At 45.3% G+C, this 23,744-nt stretch overlaps 1 protein-coding gene across 1 annotated transcript; it reads right to left on the bottom strand.

The window, feature by feature from the left end:
• Positions 1-2,945: 2,945 nt before the first annotated feature.
• Positions 2,946-13,943, bottom strand: C5AR1 (complement C5a receptor 1). The gene is made up of 2 exons (XM_012533572.3): positions 13,823-13,943; positions 2,946-4,719 (listed from the first exon to the last, which is right to left on the bottom strand). Exons 1-2 carry the CDS (start codon positions 13,823-13,825, stop codon positions 3,670-3,672), a joined length of 1,053 nt encoding a protein of 350 aa, XP_012389026.1. The 5' UTR covers positions 13,826-13,943; the 3' UTR covers positions 2,946-3,669.
• Between the last annotated feature and the right edge of the window lie 9,801 nt (positions 13,944-23,744).

Below are 23,744 nucleotides of genomic sequence, written 5' to 3'. Positions count from 1 at the left end.
TGATCAACACCAGGCTGAGGATGCCTTGAAGAAGACACCTGGATCCCACATGTTGGCCTCCAAGTGTTTCTAGAAGACCACTGTGGGACCCAGCTTCTGGGAAGCATCTTCTTTCCAAATCAGCATGAAGGAAAGACCTTACTGCCTGCAGCCCACTGCCCAAACCAGGAAAGCCAGAGGATGGCCAGGAACAGAGATGGAACATAGGGGTGGGAAGTCAGGGAGGACTTCCTGGAGGAGGCTGCACCCTGAAGGAAGGTAGAATAGCGATAGAGGTGGTCTTTTAAAAACAGACCAAGCAGCTGGGAGACCAGACAGGAGAAGGAGAAGGGATCCAAGTGGGAGGGGATGGAGGGTTTGGACCATGAAAGGCATGGGGTGGGAAGAGGGTGGCGTCCAGCATGGGTCCCAAGTGCAGGCTTGGGTGACTATATGGACGGTAGGGCACCCCCTGGGTTGGGGAATGCAAAGGGAGGGGGAGGTTTGGGAGAAGATGCCGAGATCATTTTGGGCAAAGTAGGTACGGAGTCCACACCCTGAAGAGAGAGAGAGAACTGTGAAAGTATTGGGTGAAGTCACAAAATAGGAAGCCTGTTCAAGAGAACTCTAGAAAGCCAACATTTCAGGGCAGAGGAAGAAAGTCTGCAGAGGAGGCAGGGAAGGATCACACTGAGAGAGAGGATAATCAGCCGGCCTGGAACCAGCCAGGGAGGAGGCCCAAGCAGCTGGGAGGAGGGTGGAAGGAAGGATGTGGGCTGACCAGGCAGAAGGGATCGCCAGCATCTTTACAGAGGGTATCAGACCTGAAGGCAGCTGGGGCTCAGGTCTTCCCCCAATGATCTTGCTGCTAGAGGGTCTGCACAGGTACCAACATTTACTATCAAAAACCACACACAACCTCTTCTGGAAGTCCTGCAGAGCACCTGTCACTCTAGGTGCTCAGACAGCATCTTTAAATAAAAGTTGTCCCCAAGGCAGACATGAGAACACTGTAGTAGCAGGATTCAGCTATGTTTCCCATCGGAATAAGGCAAAATCCCAGCCCAGCGCCCCATGCTGGAGGCTGTTCCCTGGACCCAGCCAGCTCTTGAAAAAAGGAGGGAGTCGATATCTATGTGGTCGTTGGATTCAGGGACCACCAGCTCTGTGTGGCTCCCTGGGCACTTGTAATGTGCCAGTCTGAATGGAGATATGCTGTGACTGTAACACACCCAGGATTCTGAAGACAGTATCAAAAAAAAAATGTAAAATGTAGCAGCCACTATGGAGAACAATATGGAGGTTCCTTTAAAAAACTCAAAATAGGGTTACCACATGACCCGGCAATCCCACTCCCGGGCATATATCCACAGAGAACTCTAATTAGAAAAGACACATGCACCCCAATGTTCATAACAGCACTATTTACAATAGCCAGGACATGGAAGCCACCTAAATGTCCACTGACAGATGAATGGATGAAGAAGATGTGGTACATATATACAATAGAATATTACTCAGCCATAAAAAAGAATGAAATGATGCCATTTGCAGCAACATGGATGGACCTAGAGATTATCATGTTAAGTGAAGTAAGTCAGAGAAAGACGAATACCATATGATATCACTTATATGTGGAATCTAAAAAAAATGATACAAATGAACTTATTTACAAAACAGAAATACTCACAGACGTAGAAAGCAAACTTATGGTTACCAGAGGAGATAGCGGGGTGAGGGGATAGATAAATTAGGAGTTTGGGATTAACATATACACACTACTATACATAAAATAGATAAACAACAAGGACCTGCTGTATAGCACAGGAGGGAACTATACTCAATATCTTGTAATAACCTATAATGGAAAAGAATCTGAAAAAAATATATGTATAACTGTATCACTTTGCTGTTCACTTGAAACTAACATAACATTGTAAATTAACTATACTTCAATTAAAAAAAGAATGTAAAAGACCTCATAATAATTTTTCACACTGATTACATGTCAAAATAAAAATATTTTCAATATATTGAGTTAAGCAAAATATATTATTGATTATATTATTATTTTATCAATTTATATTAGATATCTCTATATATAGTAATATATAAATATATTAATAGCACTAATATTACTATAATATATTCATACATATATACATTAATATAGTATTGATATATGTTATATATTTTGTCATATTACATATTTATATATTATATAATTATAAACAAAATTATTATATAATATATACTACATAGATATTCATGTAACATATAATCACATAGTACATAATAAATTATTATAATATAATTAATATAGCATTCATATCATTGTTGTTAATATAACATATAATTGCATTACATTATTAAATATATTACTATTATTTCATCCTTTTCATTTAAATTTTTAACGTGGCTAGTAAAAAGTTTTAAACTACCTACGTGGCTCAAATCATATTTCTGTTGGTCTGTACAATATTTCTAGCCAATGTGGACACACACACAGACACACACAGAAAACACTAAGCAGGAATATTTCCAAGTCAGTTATAAACAACACAATATTTCAACATTTATTATTTTTTATTTTCATTTTTCAACTAGTGTGTACTAGCTTTTTTGAAAGTCCAAAGGTTACATGCTTTGTATGTTATATATGTATGAGTCTATCGATATAACATTCTTGAAAGGACCAAATCACAGAGATGGAGAGAGGATTCGTGGTTGCCAAGGGTTCGGGACAAGGCTGGGGAGGGTAGAAGGCAGTGAGAGTGGCTAGAAAGGGGTGTCACGAGGGATCCTGGCAGTGATGAAAATGACCTGCGCCTCGACCGTATTCATGTCATCTTGGTTGTGATATCGTAATGTCATTTTGCAAGATGTGCCTATTGCAGGAAACAGGTCAGAGGTACCCAGGGTCACTCCGTTTTACTACCTACAACCCAACGGCATGAGAATTTAAATGAGGTCAAAATAAAATGTTTAATTTTTTTTTCAGCGCAAACAAAACAGCAGTTGACAATGTAAGACAGCAAATTCCCCTGGGACCCCATTCCCTCGAGGGGCCCAACCAATGTTTCCCAACCCTAGGTGTCTTCCTCACTGCTTACTTTTTGCCATAACTATATAACATCTTTTTACTTAGTACTTTTTTTTTAACCCAGTGAAGTAACATACTGACTTACTGTTTTTCTTTAAATCAACTCAATTCTAAAAGCTGAGATAGGTCCATGGACTTTTGCTTTGTACTAAACAAGAATAACTTCTGAGATGCCAGTTACATTTTTCTTTTTTTGCCAACTCTCCATAAAATAAATATAGAACTCTGTTTTTCAAGGTTTGAACGTTTCTGTTTGTCTGGGTTCTACGTGTCTAATGTATTCACACTCTCTGCACACGAACGTGTTGTTCTATGGAAGGACTCCAGGTATATTGGTTGCTGTTTGTTTTCCAAAGTCCTTGGATGGAAAGAAAGGTTGGGGGTCCCTAGAAGGACGTGCTAATCTTGGAAATGAGGAGTGATGAGAAGGGTTCGCCTGGAAGAGGAAGGACAAGTCTGGGAACGATGGAAGGAATGGAGGCGAATTCACTCAACCACCACCCACCTCGCCAAGATCCAATAAGCAAAGTGAATGGACCGGAAGTTTGGTGGAGCGCCGGAAAGATGGGGGCCAGAGAGGCCTCCCCTTACACCTCCTGGCTCTTCAGGGCCGGGGTGTCCACCGTGGAGAACGTGTTGGACTTGCTCTCCCTGCCCACGGACTCTTCGGCCAACACACCCCGGATCCTGGAGGGGAGGGACTTGAGGAACCGGGTATGAAAGCCCTGGGCAGCGACCACGTAGATGATGGGGTTAATACAGCAGTTGATGTAAGCTATGGAGACACACAGGGCATCCAAACTGGACACGAATTTGAAGTTTGTCTTGTGGGAAAAAGACAGCATCATCCCTGTCACCTGGTAGGGCAGCCAAAAGACAAAAAAGCTGGTCACCACTGCCACCACCACCTTGAGAGTCTTGGTGGAACGGGTGGCACTGCGGCTCCAAGCCCGGATCAGAAGGAAGGTGTAACAGACTGTAAGTGTGACCAGCGGCCCCAGGAAGCCCACGACCAGCCGGATGATGGCCACGGCCCTCTCTATACGTAAACCGTCCTTACCATAGTCAAGCACACACGTCATCTTGTATGGGAAGTGTTCCACATGGACCTTACGATACAAAAAGGAAGGTATGGTCAGCAGCAGAGCCAAGGCCCAGGCCACACCGCAGGCCGCCCAGGCCATGCGGGCCCCTCGATAGTTCTGGCACCAGATGGGATTAAGCACCAACAAGAAGCGGTCGGCGCTGATGGTGGCCAGAAGCAAGATGCTGGCATACATGTTGAGCAGGATAAGACAAGGCAGGATTCCACAGGCAGCATCACCGAAGGGCCACTCGTTGTGCAGGACAATGGATGCAAACAAGACAGGCAGCGCCAGACAGGAGAGGAGGTCAGCCACCGCCAAGTTGAAAAACCAGATGGCATTGATGGTTCGCTTAACCTCGGACCCCGTCACACAGACCACCAGGGCGTTGCCTGGCACTCCCACCAGGAAGACGACTGCAAAGATTACCAGGGCGATCACATCTGGAATACGCAGCCTGCGACTTTGGGAAGAGTCATCCACCAATATGTCGGGATTATTGGTCCAGTTGCTATAATCGTAGTAATCAGAGGTGCTATTAGTCATGGAGTCCTGGGTGGAATCAGAGAAGCAGGGATGGTATAAGTCTGCAGACAGGTGGCGGGGGGGCCCATCAGAGCTACTCAAAGCCCATCACTCCACTTCTTTAAGTCTTAGGTTTCTCCCGGGGAAATGGGGATGCTGGGGGCTGAGAGCCAGCTGGGGTGTCATACCACTTATTAAAATAGTGAAAACCCTTCCACGTTAATGGGTCTCCGTGCCATCCTGCCACCTCCCCCTGAAGTCCCTGGACTTCCCCAGAGTCTAGCAACCGAATGGTTAAAGCCTAGGCCTGCTACAATACTGTGGTCACTATCGACTCTGGCCAGTACCCATGACACACTGCTTGTTAGACATCTTTAATGTCACCAACACACTGAGATGATATTACTGAGCGGGTAGTTCCCCCACCAACACCACCACCAGCAGTATCACCCCCTTTTGCTGCCTCCCACCCACTGAGGCAGCTCTGTGCTCTGCCTGGGAGCAGCTACCCAGAGTCAGCAGTGTTTCAACAGGGCCTCATATACTCAGGCATCAGGGGTAGACAGGGAGCATCAGTCATCAAGATACATAATATCTTTTTTTAAAGTTAATTCTGCACTTTAATCCTTACAGGAGAATAAGCTAATAATCATACGAACATAAATCCAAAACTGATAGCCCAAGTCCTGAGCTATTCCCTAAATTTAATTTTTCATTTACTTCTTTTTCAAATTTGCATTGGAGTATAGGCAATTTAACAATGTTGTGTTAGTTTCAGGTGTACAGCAAAGTGAAGATATACAATATCTTAATGAAATATTTTAAAGAATCAAGGTGAATGCACCCCCCCACCCGCAGAAAAAAACCACAGTGCAAAAAAATTCTAATTTTAAATGAAGGCAACCTGCTGCAGTTGTTTGTTTGTTTTATGGCCCTGCATTATTATGCAAGAGGAACCTGCAGATCAGCCCACAGTTTTCATTCTCAGCTGGGTGGGGTTTTGCAGGTGGACAATGGCGTGCAAACATTCAAGCCACGTGGGGCTTTACGTATAGTCATGGGGTTTTAGGAGGGGTTGTTTTGGGAAGGGGGCTGGTAAAGCTTTATTTAGTTTTTCTACTTGGTTCAAACTATGGAAGGATATTTTCCTAAGTGTAGATAGGGGCACACATGTGTCCTTCTGCCCTGGGTACCAGGGTGGCTCGGCACGACACTAGGATCCAAACCCCGACTGTCCTACTTGAAGCCTACGTGGCCCTCTGCAAGTTCCATTACTGCTTCATGCCTCCATTTCATTCCTGGTTAACTCCTATAGCCGTCCTACAGTTTTAGCTATCGTTCTTCCAAAACCTCAGTCTCAGAGCAGAGAGAAGATATTTAGGGGCAGCAAGAGGAAGAAGAAGAAATAAGAATAAGAAATAGACATGTACCTTGCTAGAGGCAGGGCAGAAGGGATGAAAGGAATAGAGAAGGATATGAGTTCAAGAACAAAGGGTACCTTAGTGCACAGATTCTGGTCTTTAATTACCACCTGGCATTCAGAGGAACCAGGGCTCCTTGGAGAAAGGCTGTTTCCTGTTCTGGGACAGAAAATATACAAGATGAGCCCAGAACATCTCACACTAGAAAGTAAGAAAAAATGTTAAATAATGAGAGGGACTTATTAAAGAGACAGCCTGAAAAAGCTCCCACGAGTCAAAAGATGGTACAATTTGCGTATATAATAATAACAGTAATAATAAGCAATAACTGTGATGCAATAAAATACATTAATAATAAAGATCTATGAGTTCATAATGGTAATAAAAGCAAATAAGCCCATTGGTCATATTTTTATTCTGGAAAGGGAATGAATCAAGCACTTATCCTGCCATTTCTGTACAGAGTCTATTTCAGGGATTAAAAAGAGTCAATGTGGGAGGGCCTTCTTTAGAGAAGAATCTAAAAATAATACTTGCAGAAGGAATGATAGACGAGGAAACATGGATCTGGATGACAATCAACAACACCTAATAAAACCATCCGGTGAAGAACAGACAGGAACTTTATAATAAACAGGTTGAGCTGGCACTGCACACCCTCCATTCAGCCTCAGCGCCTGGAGAAGACAGACAAGTAGACTTTTGCTCTATCTGATGTGATGCAGTAGAAAGGATACGGCACCACCCATGAAGTAATTTTTGCAAAAAAAAAAAAAAAAGAAGAAGAAGGTCAATCTAATCAAGATTCTAGATCTAAAACTACCAGTTTACAGGAAAAGCAGAGGAAAGAGGAACACGTTAACTCACACCACAGGGACAAAATCAGCCCCATCGGAACTCAGGAAACGCTACAGGACAAATGGTCTTGTTACTCTCACAAATAAATGGCGTTTTTAAAACGGAAGGGGAGGGACTTCCCCGGCGGTCCAGTGGCTAAGACTCAGTGCTGCCAATGCAGGGAGCACAGGTTCAATCCCTGGTTGGGGAAATAAGATCCTACATGTCGTGCAGTGCGGCCAAAAGATTAAAAGAAGGGGGCAGGGGAAGGAACGGGAAGTGTCATGGATTAAAAGAGGTTTAAGAAGCATATCAAGCAAAGGCAAAATGGAGACCTTGGTTGGATCCAATTGGAATAATCATATGGGAAAGAAGATACTTTAGAGACAACCTGGGAGATTTAAAGATGGACCGGATAGGGCTTCCCTGGTGGCGCAGTGGTTGAGAGTCCGCCTGCCGATGCAGGGTACACGGGTTCGTGCCCCGGTCTGGGAGGATCCCACATGCCGCGGAGCGGCTGGGCCCGTGAGCCATGGCCGCTGAGCCTGCGCGTCCGGAGCCTGTGCTCCGCAGCGGGAGAGGCCACAACAGTGAGAGGCCCGCGTACCGCAAAAAAGGTAAATAAATAAAAAATAATAATAAGAGCTGGATTTTTAGGACACCTAAATTTGCAGGCTGAGGTTGATACCCACTAAACACCCAGCTCGTGGATTAAATAAGATGAAAAATGTTTAAGCACCTGGCAAAATGCCTGGTACACTCTAGGGAGACGAGAAATGGTAATGCTCTTATTATTTATCGATCTTACAATTACTGAAGAGCTCAGATCTTTCTCTGAACAACTGTTTTTTATTTCTAGTTCCTTTATGTTACCCCAAGGTCAACTGGGTCAATAGGGCTGATGGTCCAGGGTACTTGCTGGTAGAGCCATAGCAGTGATTCAATTATTCAGAGGGAAAATGTCAGTGTCAGCTGATGAGTGGATGAACCGGGTATGCTATACCCATGCCGTGGAATGTTATTTAGCCATAAAAAGGGAGGAAGCATTGATGCAAGCTACAACGTGGATGAAGCTTGTAAACATTATGCTGAGCGGAAGAAGTCAGACACAAAAGGTCACGTATCATATGCTTCCATTTACATGAGGTGTCCGGAATAAGCAAATCCATAGAGACGGGGAACGTGCTAGTCATTGCCAGGGACTGGGGAAAGGGAATCAGGGAGGGAGTGCTTAATGGGTACGGGGCTTCTTTTGAGGGCGGTTAAAAGGTTCTGGAAATAGATACAGATAGTGATGGGACAACATCTTGAATGTACTAAATGTCACTGAATGGTACACTTTAAAATGGTGAATTAGTGTGTGTGGCTGATTCATTTCGTTGTGCAGTAGAGGCTAACGCAACATTGCAAAGCAACCATACTCCAATAAAAATTAATATAAATAAATACATAAATAAAATGGTGAATTGTACATTACGTGAATTATACTCAATTAAAATTAAAATACCAGTGTCATAAAGACAAGAGATGAATGGGGACGAAAGAGCCAGGACAACCCAATGTCATGTGACATCCTGGACCAGAGTCTGGAGCAGGAAAAACAAATTCACTCTAAAGGGCATTATTTGGACAATTGAGCAAGTTTGAATATGATCTAGTATCGCACCATTTGCATATAGATAATAGTATCTCACCAAACAGTAAATTTCCTGACATTGATCATTGTGCTGTGCTCGTGTAAATGAATGTCCTTGTTCTTGAGAAGGAGACACCGAGACATTGGGGGGGCAAAGGACATGATGCCTGCAACTTACTCTCAACTGGTTCAGGAAAAAAAGACAGTAGATGATAGATAGATAGATGATAGATAGATGATAGATAGATAGATGATAGATAGATAGATGATAGATGGACAAAGCAAACTTGGAGAATCTGGATAAAGAGTATACGGAAGTTCTTTGTATTATTCTTGTAATTTTTCTATAAGTGTGAAAATGTTTCAAAAAAGTTAAAATTGTTGAATTGTTTCCATTGATAACGAGCCCCTGCCCTGAGCCACCCACCTGTACCATCCCCACTCCCAGAACCCTGGCCTCCCATCTTTCTACTTTGGGACCCCCACCCCCAGTTCCCATGCTCGGATCACTACAGGGTTAATGCCGGGCATGGTAAGAGGCCCCAGACCCTGCTCAGGGGGGGCTCTGCCCCTTAGCAGGATGTTAAATATTTTAAAGGTCCACCTCAGACATGATACATGAAGCTAACTTTTGTCCCTGCTCGTTTCACAAGCTCTCGGCCATGCTTAGCTGCAGAATAAGCCAGACCTCGAAAAGGGGAGCCTCCCCACCCCCTGCTCTCACGCTCACCGTTATCCCTCTCATCAGCTGACAAAATTCCTTTTCTGGAATGAACTCACGAGGCCCCTTCCTCTCACTGACTTCACGAGTGCAGAAAAAAGATGCTAACTCTAACCCTTTGTGATTTCTAGGATGCTCCGGATAAAAAAGGCTTGCAAAGGTTTGCCATCGCAGCATAACTACAAAGACTAGAAATAGCTGACGCATCCAGCAAGAGGGGACTGACTAAATGAATGACGGCAAATCCAGGCAAAGTAGCACTATGCAACCGCCGAAAGAATGAGGAAGTTTACGTAAGGATGTGTGTGGAAAGAGCTCCAAGATCTAGGGTGAAATAGAAAAAGTAAGAACCGAACGATGTGTGAAGCATGCTACCTACAAAAGAGGAACCTCTCTCTCTCTCTCACTCTCTCAGTTTTTCTCTCTCTCCCTTCCTTCCCCCCTGCTCCCTCCCCTCTGTCTCTATCATTCTATCTCTCCGTGTGTGTATGTGTGTGTGTGTGTTTGCTTGTGTATGCACAGACTAGTTCCAGAAGCAGACAGGAAATCTGTAACAGTGGTTCCCCCTGGGGAGGGGAAGTAGTGGGTTGGAGGCAAGCATTGGAAGGAAGATTTTACCATACATGCTTTTGTTCTTCTTATATGTAGAGCCATACCAGTGAATGCACCGTCCTTTCCCCCCAAAATGGATGTTATATAGACTATACAGAAGAATTCATGGTTCTACCATTCTAGGAGTCTAGGAAAGATTCTAATGATATTTCTTCATTGCACAAATATTAACAGGCTAGGGGATTTGTTCCTGACATACCTGGCACCTGCCCTTGGAGAGGTTATGGTCTACTGGGAGAGAGAAATGAATCCCCAGGGATGGTAACTGAGTGTGTTCCATAGAGAATCCAGCCTGGTGTGGGACCAGGAGAAGGGTCTTGGTGAAATAAAACCACAGCACCGTTCAACAGAATTTTCCGTACTGATGGAAATATTCCAGATGTGCACCTTCCAAGATGTGCACCTTCCAACCTGTGGCTGTTGAGTGCATGAAATGTGGCAGATGTGTCTGGGAACTGAACTTTTACTTTTCTGTCATTTTAATTAAATGACCAGCCACATGTGGCTGGTGACTACCGTCTCGGACAGCACAGGTCTGGGGCTCCTAAGTGATTCCTAAGTGCTGGGCGCTGTTCTCCATGCTTCCCAGGTGTTAGTTCGTCAATTCCCTAAACACAGTATTTATGCCACAACAACCCCAAAGGCAGGGTACTCTTATTGTTCCTAAGTTCACAGGCTCATTTCAAGAGCCCTTGTCTGTTGTGTGGAGAAATGCCTCCTGATCAGAAGCTAAGAAGAGGAGGCTGGGATTGTCTAGCTGCGGTGAGGGATGGTGGTGGCTTGCACTAGGGTGGTGGCAGTGAGGAGTCATGAATGAATAGGAGGAGAACAAGGTGAAGAAGATGCTTACGAGGAAAGAACTCAGAATTGCCAAGCTCTGTTCTAAGTCCTTTTCACGTATCAGCTCGCTTATTTATTTATTTATTTAGGCCATGTGGCATGCGGGTTCTTAGTTCCCCAACTAGGAATTGAACCTGCGCACCTTGCAGTGGAAGCGTGGAGTCTTAACCACTGGACCGCCAGGGAAGTCCCATGTATCATCTCTTTTAATCCACAGGACGACCCTATGAGCATTGTTGCCATTGCAACACCCATTTTACAGATGAGAAAACTGAGGCTACAGAGCTTAAGAGACCTTTCCTAGTCCTCGCAGTTAGCAAGTGGCAGAGGTAGGAGAGAACTTCTGGGAGTCCAACTCCAGAGCCCTCTCTGAGAGGCTACCAGATCTCAAGTGTATTGGGAGTGAGGGGCATGCATTCAAGGCAAAAGGCCACAAGGTAACAGGGAGGAGTGTCCACACACCAGAAGAATGAACGAACATCAGTGTGGCTGGCAGGTAGCCAAGACGAGGTGGGAGGAGCCACAGATGCCATGTTAAAGGATATGTATTTATCCTGGGGTAATGGGGAGCCATGGATGGTCTTGGAACTGAGGAGGGACTAGATGAGAGTTTCTCTTTAGAAAGATCCCTCTGGCTGCTGTGAGGAGGTAAGACTAGAGGCAAGAGGACCAGAGAGGAGGCAGGGGCAGGGACCCAGGCCAGCGAAGATGGTGGCTTGGATGGGGGTGATGCCCAGGGGAGGAAGAAAAGTGGAAAGACTTAAGAGGCATGACAGGGGACTTCCCTGGTGGTCCCGTGGTTAAGACTCCACGCTCCCAATGCAGGGTGCCTGGGTTCGATTCCCGGTCAGGGAACTAGATCCTGCATGCATTACACAAATAAGACCCAGCACAGCTAAATAAATAAATAATAAATAAATATTTTTTTTAAAAAGGAGGCATGACATGACTACAGTCAAGCAGCTGGTGGGTGGTAAACTCTGCCCCAGCCCCTTCCCTCCCTCACTGGGCTTCAGTCTCGCCATCCTCACAGCAGGAAAGTCCTGCCAACTGTCCCCTCCATTACGGTGGAAACAACAGACTCACTTAGGAATGCTGTCAGAGCTAGTAAATACGAAGAAGGCACAGTTTTCTTTTTTTTCCGGAATATCCCTCTCCCTGTTCCTACATGGACACACGTCTTTAAACAATCCACCCACAGAACCACTTGAAACCATTACAGCGTCCTCTGAGACATGGGATACAAGGGTGGAGGCGAGCATCTCGACTCAGATTTACCTTCTTGAGTTTGCAATCTTTGTGACTCAGCATCCCTGAGCACGAAGAAACATAAGCACTTGCATTTTAAAAGCCACGAGAAAAAGACAAGCCTTCAGATCCTCTGAGGATGCAATGAACTGCCTTTCAGGTTGGCAAAAATTAAAAATTCCATATAACTATGCAGATGGGGGTCTAGACAAGTAGATACTCTCATGCTCTGTAGATGAGGAATGTAAATTGGTACAAGTTTTGTCAATATCTGTTAAAGTAAAAATTGCCCATGCCTTGGATTCAGCATTTGCAGTTCTGGAAACCCAGATGTGGGTCCAAAGATATAATTTGGGTTTCGTTTTGGTTTGGTTTGGTTTTGCCACGTGGTTTGTGGGATCTTAGCTCCCTGACCAGGGATCTAACACCGGCCCTTGGCGGTGAAAGCACCGAGTTTTAATCACTGGACCACCAGGGAATTCCCTAATTTTGGTTTTAAAGACAAAGTATTGGACAGCCTAAATCTCCTTTGATAAGAGATGGAAACTCCCACTGGCATATCACACAGCTGATAAAAGGAAAGAGGCAATTTCCCTGAAGTACATGGGGATGATACTTTCCTCACAGACGGTTTAAGTCAAAATTCATAAGTGTCAAGTGCCTAGCACAGTGCCTGGCATGCAGTAGGCGCTCAATAAATGCTGGGCAATAATATAATATGTTATTCATGAAAGAAAAAGAAAAGACGTAGGACAATGTGTAAAAGAGACTTCCCTTGGGCTTCCCTGGTGGCGCAGTTGTTGAGAATCTGCCGGCTAATGCAGGGGACACGGGTTCGAGCCCTGGTCTGGGAAGATCCCACATGCCGCGGAGCAACTAAGCCCGTGAGCCACAACTACTGAGCCTGCGCGTCTGGAGCCTGTGCTCCGCAACAAGAGAGGCCGAGATAGTGAGAGGCCCGCGCACCGCCGTGAAGAGTGGCCCCCGCTTGCCACAACTAGAGAAAGCCCTCGCACGGAAATGAAGACCCAACACAGCCAAAAATAAATTAATTAATTAATTTTAAAAAGCCAAGCATTTGAAGCCCTTTAAAAAAAAAAAAAGAGAGAGACTCCCCTTTATAGAGTGGGTGGGGGAGAAAGGATAGACATGTCACAAGCATTGAGGGCCAACTGTATGCCAGGCACTGCTGTAAGAGCTTTCTGTGTATTATCTCATTTAATTCTCTCCACGACCCTACGATGTAGATTCCACTCTGTAGGGTTACTATCCCCATCTTCGCGGTAAAGAGAAGGAGGTTCAGAAAGACGGGTCTCGTCCGCTATTACACAGGAAAGGCAGGGTTTGAACCCCATTTCAGTATGACCCTCGTGTCAAACTGCTCCTTACTTCGTTCCCTACGCTGCCCTGGAGCACCTGTAGACTGTTTCCAGAAGGATCCACCACAAACTGGTGCCCACCGTTGCCTCTGGGGGAAGCTACAATGAATCTGAAGCTCTGGGGAGGGAAGGGAGTTTCACGGAATACCCTTTAGGGGTTTGGAGCTATTTAACAGAAAGAAAAAGAAAAAGTCGAAGCTAATCGTGGGCCCTATAATCCCTTGACAATCTAACTTTTAACTGCCTCTCAGACCTGGAGTGGGAGAGTCTGAGATGAGGGAGAGGGGAGAAGGAGGGGGCTGGGGGCTGGAGATCCAGGACCAGGAGGAGGGGGAAGGAAAGGGGGAGAGGTAGCAAGAAGGGGCGAGTGGGGAGAGCAGACGGAGCCCAGAAGGGTAGAGGGTGTCTGCCCCCCACTCCCCCCACCAAGACTCACCATATTCAGGTTTCTCCCAGGTTCTCCGCTGATCAAAGTTTCCCTCCTGCCTGAGGGTTGTGGTTTTTAAAGCCCCAAGTGACTCTGCAGAGAGGCGGAGAGGAAATGACCCATCTTTCCCCTCTGGAGTTCTCATTGGTCTAGGGCTCCTTCCGTGGGGCACACACCCAGAGAGACCTGATCACCTCCTCCCAGCCACAGGAAGGAGGCAGGGGCTCCGAAACCTGAGGAAGTTCCAGGTCCCAGGAGGGAGGAAGCCAGAGGAAAGAGACCCACGCTCCATTTAGGCTCAGCCCCTCTCCAGGCCTTGGTTTGCCCCATTTGAGATGATATCTTCCTTTCCTTCTATGGCCCCAGATAGCAGTGGAAAATCTCAGGGGTCCAACTGGCTTAAACCTGGGAAACAGGGATTGTGAGACCCAGCCTCCCAACCAGGTTCCATTGAGGCCCAGAGAGGCAAAGCAGGTCTGTGGAGGTGGCCCAGCACTTGGGGACTGTTCCGTCTTCCTCCCTAGAGTTTTGAAGTTGGCACACACACACCCAGAGCCACCACCATCCTTTCCAGCCCCATTCTGGGTTCTTGTGGAAACACGCTGGAGTCTGGGGCAGGGAAGGATTCTACCTGATTTAGTTTCTTATTGCTGCTGTAACAAATCGCCATAAAACAACAAAAATGTATCCTTTCACAGTTCTAGAGGCCAGAAATCCGAAATCAAAGTGTCGCCAAGGCCACACTTCCTCTATAGGCTCCAGAGCAGAATCTGTTCCTGCCTCTTCCAGCTCTGGTCTCCGCCAGCATTCCTTGGCTTGTGGCCACATCACTCCAATCTCTGCCTCTACGGTCACATCTGCTGCCCTCCTACTGTGTGTCTCAAATCTCCCTCTGCCTCCCTCATTTAAGGACCCTTGTGATTACATTTAAGGACCCCCTAGATAATCCAGGATAATCTCCCATTTCAAGATCCTTAATTTATCTGCAAAGTCCTTTTTCCTATATAAAGTCACACCCTGGGTTCCAGGAATTAGGATGCAGACATCACTGGGAACCATTCTTCAGTCTACCACAATGAGCATGATTATTACGACGGGTGCAGAAACAGGTTCATTTTTCCCATGCTTGTCTGCAACTCTCCTGTAGACCACCCACATCATTCCTCCACAAATAGTATTTTTCTCCAGCAAGCTTCAGTTTGTGAAGATCTAGCTTTCTTTTTATTGCAAAGATGATCCATGCACCTTGTAAACATTTGAACAATCCAGAAATGCCCTCCTCACCCCCACCCCCCAAAAAAAGCATGGAAAAATCCCCTGACTGCTAACCTTCTGAAACTCCTATTAGCAGTTTGGAGTGTATTCACCCAGACGTTTACAAATGTGGTGTTTGTGTTTGGGAATGGATATGTGAGTGCACGATGTTCGGCAAGTTTCTGTTCTACTAAATGAAGCCATGTGTTGTGGACGTGCCTCGGGGAGGATTTTGAAGGTCTAGTTGTGGCGATTTGGTGCTGGTAGGAATGCGTGGTTGTTATACCAACTCTGACCTCAAGAGGGCGTCTGAGGCACTTCCCTGGTGGCGCAGTGGTTAAGAATCCGCCTGCCAATGCAGGGCACACAGGTTCCAGCCGTGGTCCGGGAAGATCCCACATGCCGCGGAGTGACTAAGCCTGAGCGCCACAACTACTGAGCCCACGCGCCTAGAGCCTGTGCTTCGCAACAAAGATAAGCCACCGCAACGAGAAGCCCACGAACCACAACAAAGAATAGCCCCTGCTCGCCCCCAAGTAGAGAAAACCGGGACTCAGCAATGAAGACCCAATGCAGCCAAAAATTAATTAATTAAAAAAAAAGAGGGTCCCTGAGCTGTGGGAGACTCAGGAGGCAAGGTCACACCCGCTTGATTTTTTTAAGATTTTTGGACCAAAGTTGTGCATTGCCTTCAAATCTTGAGTTCTTAACATTTTCTATGTCCTGGACCTTTAGCGAAGTTATGAACTGCCTCTCAGAATAATTCTTATAACTTTTTATGTTGATGTAATTTCAAATTTAAAAGGAAGTGGCTGGGATAGTAAAAGCAGAAAGGAAATGTGATACAACACCTTATGTAAGGCACCATCCTCATTCACATTTCATCAATTGTTCCAATAATGTGTTTTTATCACTATTTTTTCAGAACAATGTTTTTGTAAGTACATTTAAGCCCCTCGTGTTTTTGTAACAGCATCGTAAGTCCACTGTTAGTTTGAAACCTGTTTATTTGATCACTTCCATATTGGTGGAACTTTAGGTTGTTTCCAATATTTTTGTCCATATCACCATGAGCACCCTTGCACATACATCCTGGTGCCTGTGTACGAGGACTTATTGCAGATAACTCTCTAGAAATGGACTTGCAGGGCAGAGGGGGTACATATATCGTTCTCAGTATTAGCAACCTTTATGCTGGTGTCTCTTCATCCTCTTCCTCAAGACCCGACCTGGGCGGCTCAATACAGCAGCCACCAGCCACATGCAGCTACTGAGTAACGGAAATGTGGTGAGTCCCACTTGAGATGTGCCCTCCCTGAGTATAACACACACACCAGATTTCCAAGACTTACTGGAAAAAAAAACAAAGATTGTAAAACATCTCAACAATTTTTATATTGTATTACATGTTCAAATAATAAAATTTTGGAGAAATTGTGTTAAGTATAATATATTATTAATTACAGTTGACGCCCGAAGAAAGTGGAGGTTAGGGGCACTGACCCCCATGTGGTCGAAAATCCTAGTACTGCTCTCTCTGTCTCAAAAACAAAAAGGAATTGATAAATGACTCACCCAAGGGCAGGAAGTGGAAACAGTTTGGATAGAATCAGGACTCAAACTTTAGTTCTTTTGATTCCACATATTGTGATCTCTAATCGAACACAAACTTTTCCACACACTTAGTTAATTTAAAAATCTGTAAAATGAAAGTACAGGTACTATATCTATTGGGAAAAAACCCGCATGTAAGTGGATCTGCCCAGTTCAAACCCATGTTGTTCAAGGGTCAACTATATATTATTGTTATTGTTACATATTAAAGATCATTATATAAAATAGATAACTAATGGGAACCTACTGTACAGCACAGGGAACTCTACTCAGTAGTCTGTAATGACCTATATGGGAAAAGAATCTAAAAAATAGTGGATAGATGTATATGTATAACTGATTCACTTTGCTGTACATCTGAAACTAACACAACATTGTAAATCAACTACACTCCTATAATTTTTTTTTTTTTTTTTTTTTTTTTTTTTTTGCGGTACGTGGACCTCTCACTGCTGTGGCCTCTCCCGTTGCGGAGCACAGGCTCCGGACGTGCAGGCTCAGCAGCCATGGCTCACGGGCCCAGCCGCTCCACAGCATGTGGGATCTTCCCGGACCGGGGCACGAACCCGTGTCCCCTGCATCGGCAGGCGGACTCTCAACCACTGCGCCACCAGGGAAGCCCCAATAAAAATTTTTTAAATAATTTAAAAAATTTTAAAACATCATTATATGTTACAATACAACTACATAATATTAACATCTTACTATGACTATAATATATTAATATATGTTTATATTTTTGATATTAATCTAAAATACAATTATATTATTAAATATGTTATTATTTCATTTGTTTCTTTTCTAACACAGCCACTTGAAAAATTAACATTACCTGTGAGGCTTGCATTTATGGCTTACATTATATTCCTATAGGATAGGGACTTCCCTGGTGGCGCAGTGGTTAAGAATCCGCCCGCCAATGAAGGGGAAATGGGTTCGATCCCTAGTCCAGGAAGATCCCACGTGCCGCGGATCACCTAAGCCCGTGCGCCACATCTACTGAGCCTGCACTCTAGAGACCGTGAGCCACGACTACTGAGCCCGCGCACTACAACTACTGAAGCCTGCACGCCTAGAGCCCGTGCTCTGCAACAAAGAGAAGCCACTGCAATGAGAAGCCCGCGCACCGCAACGAAGAGTAGCCCCCGCTCGCCGCAAGTACAGAAAGCTGAAGCACAGCGACGAAGACCCAACACAGCCAAAAGTAAATAAATTAAATAAATAAATTTAAAATATATATTTCTATAGGATAGCCCTGCCCTGGAGCCACCATTAGCCCAGCCAAAACCTTTGTGACGTATAAAGAGGTACCCTTTCCAGACAGCGCTTCATGTCAGGGCACACACACAATCTGACCAGGGGACCCATCTCTGACTATTCCCCTTAAGTTCATTTCTCTCTCACAAACCAGTGTAACTCATGGCTTCCACTGTGGGGTCTAAGGTGGCTGTGCTGGCTCTCACCTCATCCGAGCAGGAAGGGAAAAAAGAGGACAGGGCACAGATGCCCAAACCTTTTAAGGATGAGACACAGAAGTGGTACCCTTGGCCTCCCATTCACAGCCCATTGCCTGAAACATGGTCAGCTGATCACTGCAAGGGAGGCTGAAAAACCTGGCCTTGAGCTGGATGTTCCTGTGTCCTGTTAAAACTCTATTCCAGTGGGCAAATGGGAAAATACATCCTAGAGGACAGAAGTCAGATCAGCATCAGGAAGGGTTGTTTTAATTTAAGAAACATGGCATCTACTAAAACTAGATACACACCTAACCTATGACCCAGCAATCCCACTACTAGGTATTTACCTGATAGAGAACCCAACATGTGTCCAGCAAAATAATGTACTAGAGTGTTCATAGAAGCTTTATTCATAATAACCAACAACTGGAATCCAATCTAAAAGTATCCAATCAGCTGTAGAATGGATAAATACATTGTACATTCATACAATGGAATACTATATAGCAGCAGAGAGAAGGAGAAGGGCTTCCCTGGTGGCGCAGTGGTTGGGAGTCCGCCTGCCGATGCAGGGGACACAGGTTCGTGCCCCGGTCTGGGAAGATCCCACATGCCGCGGAGCGGCTGGGCCCGTGAGCCATGGCCGCTGAGCCTGCGCTTCCAGAGCCTGTGCTCCGCAACGGGAGAGGCCACAGCAGTGAGAGGCTCGCGTACCGCAAAAAAAAAAAAAAAAAAAAAAAACTAGGGGACTTCCCTGGCATTCCAGTGGTTAAGACTTCATGCTCCCAATGCAGGGCGTGCGGATTCAATCCCTGGTCAGGGAACTAAGGTCCTGCATGCCACACAGGGTGGCCAAAAGAAAAGAAAAGAAAAGAAGAAAACTAATACATGCAACAAACAACATGGCTGAATCTCAGAGTGATTCCGCTGCATGAAAGAAGCCAGACACTGATGTGTACATACTGTATAATTCTGTTTACATGACGTCAACAGCAGACAAAACTAGGCTTTGGTGTCATAATCCAGGATAGAGGTTATTTTCGAGGGGTAGAAATGGTAAGGGGCACTGGGGCAGAGAGGAATCTGGGGGCTAGAAACATTCTTTTTCTCGATCAGGTGGTTGGTCCCACAGAGACATTCAACTGTGAAAATTCCTTAAGCTGCCCCTTTATGGTTTGTGAACTTTTCTGTCTGTGTCCTATATTTCAATGAAAGGTTTTTTCTTTTAATATTTATTATTTTGGCTGCGCCGGGTCTTAGTTGCGGCATGAGAACTCTTAGTTTGCAGCACGCATGCGAGATCTAGTTCCCCGATCAGGGATCGAACCCGGGCCCCCTGCATTGAGAGCACGGAGTCTTACCCACTGGACCACCAGGGAAGTCCCAGGTTGTTGTTTTTTTTAAAGTAGCCCTGAGAGGCTTAAAATTTACGCAACGGAAAGGGAAAGCAGAAAAGGATTGTGACCAAGTGGCATATAGACTCGTGGTTTTGTGACCTCAAGACCCTAGGATCGTTCAGAGCTGACCCCATGTGGAGGGGCAGGACTAAGTAGGGGGCTGCAGCTACCACACCCCAAGGAGGTATAGCTGTGGTCAGCCAGAAGTTTCTCTGTGGCTTTTTGTAATCTATCTCTCGCTCCCTCCACCTTCATTTTCAGGAAACCACTGGTCTTCCTGCCACTATACATTACTTTATATTTTCTAGAACTTCATACTGATGGAAACACACAGCATGAAGATTTTCTTTTTTTTGACCCGGCTTCTTTCACTCAGTAAAATGCTCTGGAGTTTCATCATGTCATTGCAGGTACCAGGAGTTTATACCTTTTTCTTTCTAACTTTCCATTGTACAGTGTGGTAGACAGAATAATGGTCCCTGGGTTCTTCATGCCTATGTGACTGACCCCCAATGAAAACCCTGGACATGGAGGCTCAGGTGAGCTACCTGATTGGTAGTACTCCATGCGTGTCATCACATGACATACTGGAAAGAAATAAGTACTGTGCTATGACTCCACTGGGAGGGACCCCTAGAAGCTTGTGCCTGGTCTCTCCTGGATTCTGCCCTGTGCACCTTTTACCTTTGCCGATTTTAATCTCTAGCCTTTTACTGTAATATACCATAAACATGATTATGACAGCCTTTCTGAGTTCTGCGAGCCCTTCTAGTAAGTCTCTAAACCTGAGAGTTGTCTTGGGGACCCCCGACACACCTGTCTAGGTGTTTCTCAGTTTACACCTCTCAGAATTCCAGCGACTTCATCTCCGTTTGGTCTTTATCTCAATCTCCATTTCCATTTCCCAAACCCACATATTATCCATCTCCCAGGTCTTTCCTTGTCTCATTTTTCCTGTCTCTCCCTCTTCTCCATTTCCTTACAACATCTGCTGTTTCTGTCTATCAATTTGACAGCCAGAATTACAGCTGCCTCTTCTCTCTTGACGAAAACCACACTTTGATTATTTTTATCACAGTAAAGTGCGAATTTTAGGACATCAGAAAACAGAATAGATAACAAGAAACACTCTCTCCTTGTTCCCTATCCAACTCAGTGCCAAGCACTTCCTAGGTGTTTACCATCATTGCTCCCATCCTCTGCCAGAAAGTGGAAATCATCCACAGTCCTGAGCCCCGGGCTTCCTGGGCAGTGGGGACAGACAACAAAAAGATTTCTCATCCTCTGAACAATGTTCTGAAAGAAGACTGGCTGACAAAGTGTTAAAATGTTCCAAGACCTTTATTGTCACACTAAGAGAAGAAATGAAGAACCCGTGGTGTATCAGTTAACTATGGCTCTTGTTACAGACTGAATGTTTTTGTCCCCTCCAAAATTCGTAGGTTGAAACATAATCCCGAATGTGATGGAATTAGGAGGTAGGGCCTTTGGGGTGATTAGGTGATGAGAGTGGAGCTCTCATGAACAGGATTAGTGCCTTTATAAAAGAGACCCCAGAGAGCTCTCTGACTCTTTCTGCCATGTGAGGACACAGCAAGAAGGCAGCTGTCTACAAACCAGGGAGTGATCTCTCACCAGACACAGAGTCTGTTGGCATCTTGAACCTGGACTTCCCAGCCTCCAGAACTATAAGAAATAAATATTTGTTGTTTAAGCCACCCAGTCTATGGTAATTTGTTACAGAAGCCCAAATGGACAAAGACAGCTATGTAACAAATATCTCCCAATATTAATGGTTTAAAACAATAACTTTTCTTGTTGCTCACAGATCCATGGGTCAGCTGAATGGTTCTTTTGGTCTTGGATGACCTAACCCATGCATCTGAAGTCAGCTGTGGATTGGGTAGGTGGCCCTGTTTCCGGGAGTTGGATGGGTGCCTGTGGTCTTCTTGGTGCAGGCTCTCATCCTCCAGCAGGTTAGCCCAGGCTTATTCCCATGGCAGTGGAAACTTTCCAAGGAAGCAAACGGAAGACACAAAGACTCTCAAGACCTAGACTCAGAACTAACACAACAGCACATCTGCCACATTCTATTGGTCAAGGCTAGCCCAAATTCAAGGGGTGGGGAAACTGATGTTACCCCTTGAAAGGAGGAGCTACAAAGTCAAATGCAAAGGGCGTAAGTGGGGAGATTTGTGGCCACTTTTTACTTGTGACACTAGTGGACAATGGTGATTCTATTCTGTTATAAAGAGAAAGCAAGCCCAATTTCTAGTCAAAAATGGTGTCTTTCACAGAGGATCTGCAGAATGTGTGACTCGTGGTTCAGAGCAGGAAACAACCCATTTGTGACAGTCATTAGGGACGGTCTCAAATACTGTGGCTCTCCTGGGCACATGGTAGGGTTCCACCTATTGAAGGTTTGGCGGGGCCATGTGACTTTCCCTGCCCAGTGAAACATGAGAAGAAGGAATATGTACCACTTCAGCCTGCAAATTCTAAGAACTAGTCCATGCTTGACCGTATTTTTAATTTTCCCTTGGCCAGTCGGATGCTGGCTGGGGCTGCACTCATCTGAAGGCTTGGCTGGCTGGATGTCCCAGGGGGCTTACTCACATGACTGACAGTTGATTCTGGCTGTCAAGTGGGAGCACAGCCAGGATTTTAAACCAGAGTGTCTGCACGTGGGCTCTCCATATGGTTTGGGCTAAGAAGCAAAATAAACAGTGAAATGAAACAGTTCAGAGTCAGATGGCCTGGATTTTCATCTTCCCACCCACTCATCCCCCCAACACACACACTCACTGCTCTGCAAATTACTATTTAACCTCTCTGAGGCACAATATTAATATTCATGCCGTTCATATCACCCTCACTGGATGCTCATACTTTGGTTCTCAGGTTCAGGTTTGAACACAACGTCCCGGCCCTTTCCCCAACCCCCCCTCCCCCCACATGGTGGCCTAGGTTGGGACATGACCACCTGTAGCAGATTGGATTACTCTTCAGAAGTCTTCACTCCATCCACCTCATCTCCTTGGAAGGACTGTATAATACTTCCATCCCTTTATATTGGGCTTGGCCATGTGACTTGTTTGGCCAATAGTATGATGGTACACAGAACACAAACAGAGGCTTGACATGTACCTGTATAGTTAAGTTCACACCTCTGCCATCAACAGGAGAGGTCCTGGGATAGACCGCTGGTCCCAAGCATTGAATGCACCAGCCAAGGCCAGCCAAGATCAGCCCATCCACAAACACCTGAGGCAGCCCAGTCAAGATCAGCGAGGCAGCCCGCCATGCCCAGCCCCAATCAATCATGCCCCAGATGACCTCAGACATATGGGATGGCCCAGCCAAATCAGTAGAGCTATCCAGCCACAATCAGCTAGGTGACTCTCAGCATGAGCTAAATAAATGTTCATATTGAAACGGAGCAAGACCCTAAGGTCCCTCCCCCTCCGCATGTCCTCCACCTGCCTTTCGTCTGTGGAAAAATGTTAGCCCAAGAATAAGTTTAATCAGAGAAGTGAGAAAATGAAGAAACAGAGGAAATCAGTCCAACAAGACTAAATAATAATAACAGTTTAGTCATTAAGCATAGTCAAGGACCTTTAGTTCCTTCTCAAGGGCTATAGATAATATTCTGAGCCTATCCTGTGAGCTGTCTGATACTGAAAACTCCAGCAAGTGGAAGAAGTTAACTACATGATGACCAGAGTGTAGCCATGACATAAGCTGCCACAATTCTGAGAACTGGCCTCAAGGAAATGGGAACAAACCGACCCTGGAACTGAAGATTAACTGTACTTAAAACAATCAAGATGATGCTAATCAGACCACTGATGACCAATTTCAAGACGACTGTCAGAGCTGATTGTTTTGTTTCTGCATGGAGCCCCCTCCCTCTGTCTATAAAAGCTCTTGCCTCCTGATTGTCGGGGCGGGGGGAAAGTCAGCCTTTGAACATGTGTCCACCCTCCCCGCCCCACCACTGGTTGCCGGCAACCAAAGTAAAGAAAACTTTCCTTGCCACCAACCTTGCCTCTTTATTGGCTTTTGAGCTGTGAGCAGCTGGACCACACTTTTGGTTACAATATGTGTACATCACACACAGGTTTTGATTGTTTGTTACCCAACTATAGTGAATTGATACATTACCAGCAGTATATCCACAGACTCATCATCATTACGTAGTTGCAGTGT

Source organism: Orcinus orca, chromosome 20, assembly GCF_937001465.1.
Source record: "Orcinus orca chromosome 20, mOrcOrc1.1, whole genome shotgun sequence".
Taxonomy (NCBI): Eukaryota; Metazoa; Chordata; class Mammalia; order Artiodactyla; family Delphinidae; genus Orcinus; species Orcinus orca.
This window is presented reverse-complemented; position numbering and strand designations above follow the sequence as displayed.